At 35.4% G+C, this 2,851-nt stretch overlaps 1 protein-coding gene across 1 annotated transcript; it reads left to right on the forward strand.

Annotated features, from left to right (window-relative positions):
* The first annotated feature begins 422 nt into the window (after positions 1 to 422).
* On the forward strand, positions 423 to 2,012 carry LOC116174363 (acyl-CoA Delta(11) desaturase). The gene is made up of 5 exons (XM_031492278.1): positions 423 to 638; positions 900 to 1,030; positions 1,078 to 1,283; positions 1,415 to 1,600; positions 1,649 to 2,012. Exons 1-5 carry the CDS (start codon positions 482 to 484, stop codon positions 1,968 to 1,970), a joined length of 1,002 nt encoding a protein of 333 aa, XP_031348138.1. The 5' UTR covers positions 423 to 481; the 3' UTR covers positions 1,971 to 2,012.
* Positions 2,013 to 2,851: the final 839 nt, after the last annotated feature.

Here is a 2,851-nt window from a genome sequence, read left to right on the forward strand (position 1 = left end):
CGATAGGTGTATCTCTCTCTCTTTCAGTCCATTTCTTGCCCACTTTTATTAATTAAAATTTGTTTAGTGTCTTTTTTTAAAGAAAATCATAAAAATGTGTAAGAAACGGAAATATTCCAGGAACCTAAAGAATGAAAAAATGGAAGAAACTGAAAAAACAATGAAAATTATTTCACAAAATGAAAAATCTTTCGTAACAATTAAAGGAAATAATCAGAAAATTTATGGGTGCCGGGAGACACGATGAATGCCAACCATCATCGCAAAACAATTAATCCCCCTCCCAAAATTAAAAAGTCCCGGCGCCATGGATTTCGTTGCAAGCATTAGACAATAAACAATTCGGCTAATGAATATGTAAAAGCGAACCTACCAACTTACTTTAAAGTGCAAGACTTTGAATGTCATAATAGTATTGACCGTGGAATTAACTGATTGGTCCGAATTGTGTATTTCGCATTATATATATATCTACTTAACGATGTGCGACAATAAGGCCGATTGTGATGAAAAAGTTGAAGAACCAACCAGAGAAGACGATTGGCCAAAGTTTTTGTTTTTTAATTATATACAAATTTTAACAATTTATGGATTGTATTTAGGTGTTACAAAAGCTTCTTTTTTAACATCTTTATTTTGTAAGTATCTTCCTTTTATTCCGTTCGCCTCTCAATATTGTCAAAAAAATTCCTGTGAGATATCCTAAGAATCCCTAAATAAAATCTTTCAGGAATTCACCTAATCTTTCTAATAGTTTAGACCAGAATATAGTTTATGAGATATGTACTTACATCACAATTTTGCGCTAAATAATAGCATATTGGGATAATCGTTTGTGGTTGTAGACTTTTTTTAATATGTTGAAAATAGCTGAAAATCTAACCGTTGTTGTTTTTTAGGTGGATTTTTAATTGGGTTAGGTGTAATTGGAGTTACAGCTGGGGCTCATCGACTATGGGCTCACCGATCATACACGGCAACAAATTCCTTAAAAATATTTTTAATGCTATGCCATACGTTGGTGGGACAAGTACGTATAGCTACCCTTATTTCCAGTACTTACTAATGGCATCTTAGGGTTCTATATATGAGTGGGTTAAATACCATAGGTTGCACCATGAACAGTTCTGTACTCATAATGATCCATATAATCCTACCAAAGGGTTTATTTATACGCACGTGTACTGTTTTATTCGAAAACCAACTCCAGAGCAAGAAGAATTGGCCAATAAAATAGATATGTCCGATTTGGAACAGGATTCTGTTGTAATGTTTCAAAAAAGGTGAGTACTAGGCCTATTGTTTAATTTAATTTAAATTTTAAAAAGGGGGTATAAAGTGGACCTCAAATGACGCACAATAAAAACCGTCTCATTTCATATTATGTAACGGTACTCAAAGGGTTTTGTTATAGGTATTACTGGATTCTCTACGCTTTAATTATGGTTATATTACCACTATACGTCCCATTAAAATTTTGGCATGAGACGTTTATTTGCACCGCATTTATCGTTGTATGGATGAGGCATGGGTTAATTTTGCACCTCTCATGGCTTATATACAGTGCATCAACAGTTTTAGGACTAAAAAAAGGCGAACGGTAAGGTACAGTATTATAAATCATATCAATTTAGTTTAACTGTATCAGGTACCCCTTGGACACAAACGCGATATTCTTAATAAAAAAAAAATTTTGGTTGCAATACCACTACCTGGTGCCATGGGATTATCAAACAGGCGAATTCGGAAACTATGGTGTAGATTACGTATCCAAGTTTATTAGGGTGTGTGCCGCACTGGATTATGCAAGTGATTTGAGAATGATTGACAGTAGTGGTGTTAAAAACGCCCTGGAAGCGTGCTTTAAAACGAAGAAAAATATAAAAGATTGTTTGTTGGAAGAAAATTTATCATCATCTGTTCCTAAAGATCATTATTTAAGACCAAGTAAATTTTATAACGCCTCTTAGAAGTGATGTTAAATTATAGTCTATATTATATGTGTATAGCTAATACAACAATATGTAAGTTGTTGAATACTTTTTTCCTAGAGATTTCCTACTTGTCAGTTTTAAAAAGAAACCATATATCAATTGAACTATCACGAATTGATTATGGCCGCTACGCTGCCGAAATGTGTATCACTACTGAAACCGGTATAATTTGTACTTTTTACAAACCTATAATATACAGGGTGGTAAAAATCATCGAAAACTGTGGGTTCCTTTGCTTTGGATTAAAAAAGTAAAAAAAACCCGCAAAGTTTTGCATTCATAGAGAATAATATGTTGCTTTTTCTATTCCTCTAGCCTTCCACCTTTTAGTAGGGAAACAACATCTTGGAAAATTGCAGCGTAACTTTGTCAGGTTTCTACTTTCCAAGATATACCATTAGGTTACCATTTCTAGTCGGCATTGGTGATTGATTTATAGCATGTAAGTCCGTCGTGCATCTTTTGATATCGTATTTTTAGCGCATTTTCCAACAAAGCGCACCCCGCTAGTGTGGCCACTTTCTCTGTCCGTCCGTCCGCCCATCTGTTCGTGCGTCTGCCCGCCCGTCTGTCCCTCCGTCGGAGGCGTTAACTCCTACAGTTTTCAATGTATTTAGTTCGTTTTTTTTAATTCGGTAGCTTCTGGCGCTCTGGCACCTGAGCCAAGAAAAATCTTGACGATTGATGTGCGCATGAGCAGGCTGCGCAATATCAACTTTCTTATTTATGGAGATATTTCTTTGAAATCTTAACCATAGATGCGTCTAGTAAAAAAAAACATAGCGCACACAGCTATGGTCTTTTGGGAAGTACTGATCAATGCATGGAAATGCGCTGAAGTTACTCGCCATTGGGCG

Source organism: Photinus pyralis, unplaced genomic scaffold, assembly GCF_008802855.1.
Source record: "Photinus pyralis isolate 1611_PpyrPB1 unplaced genomic scaffold, Ppyr1.3 Ppyr1.4_LG6, whole genome shotgun sequence".
NCBI classification, from domain to species: Eukaryota; Metazoa; Arthropoda; class Insecta; order Coleoptera; family Lampyridae; genus Photinus; species Photinus pyralis.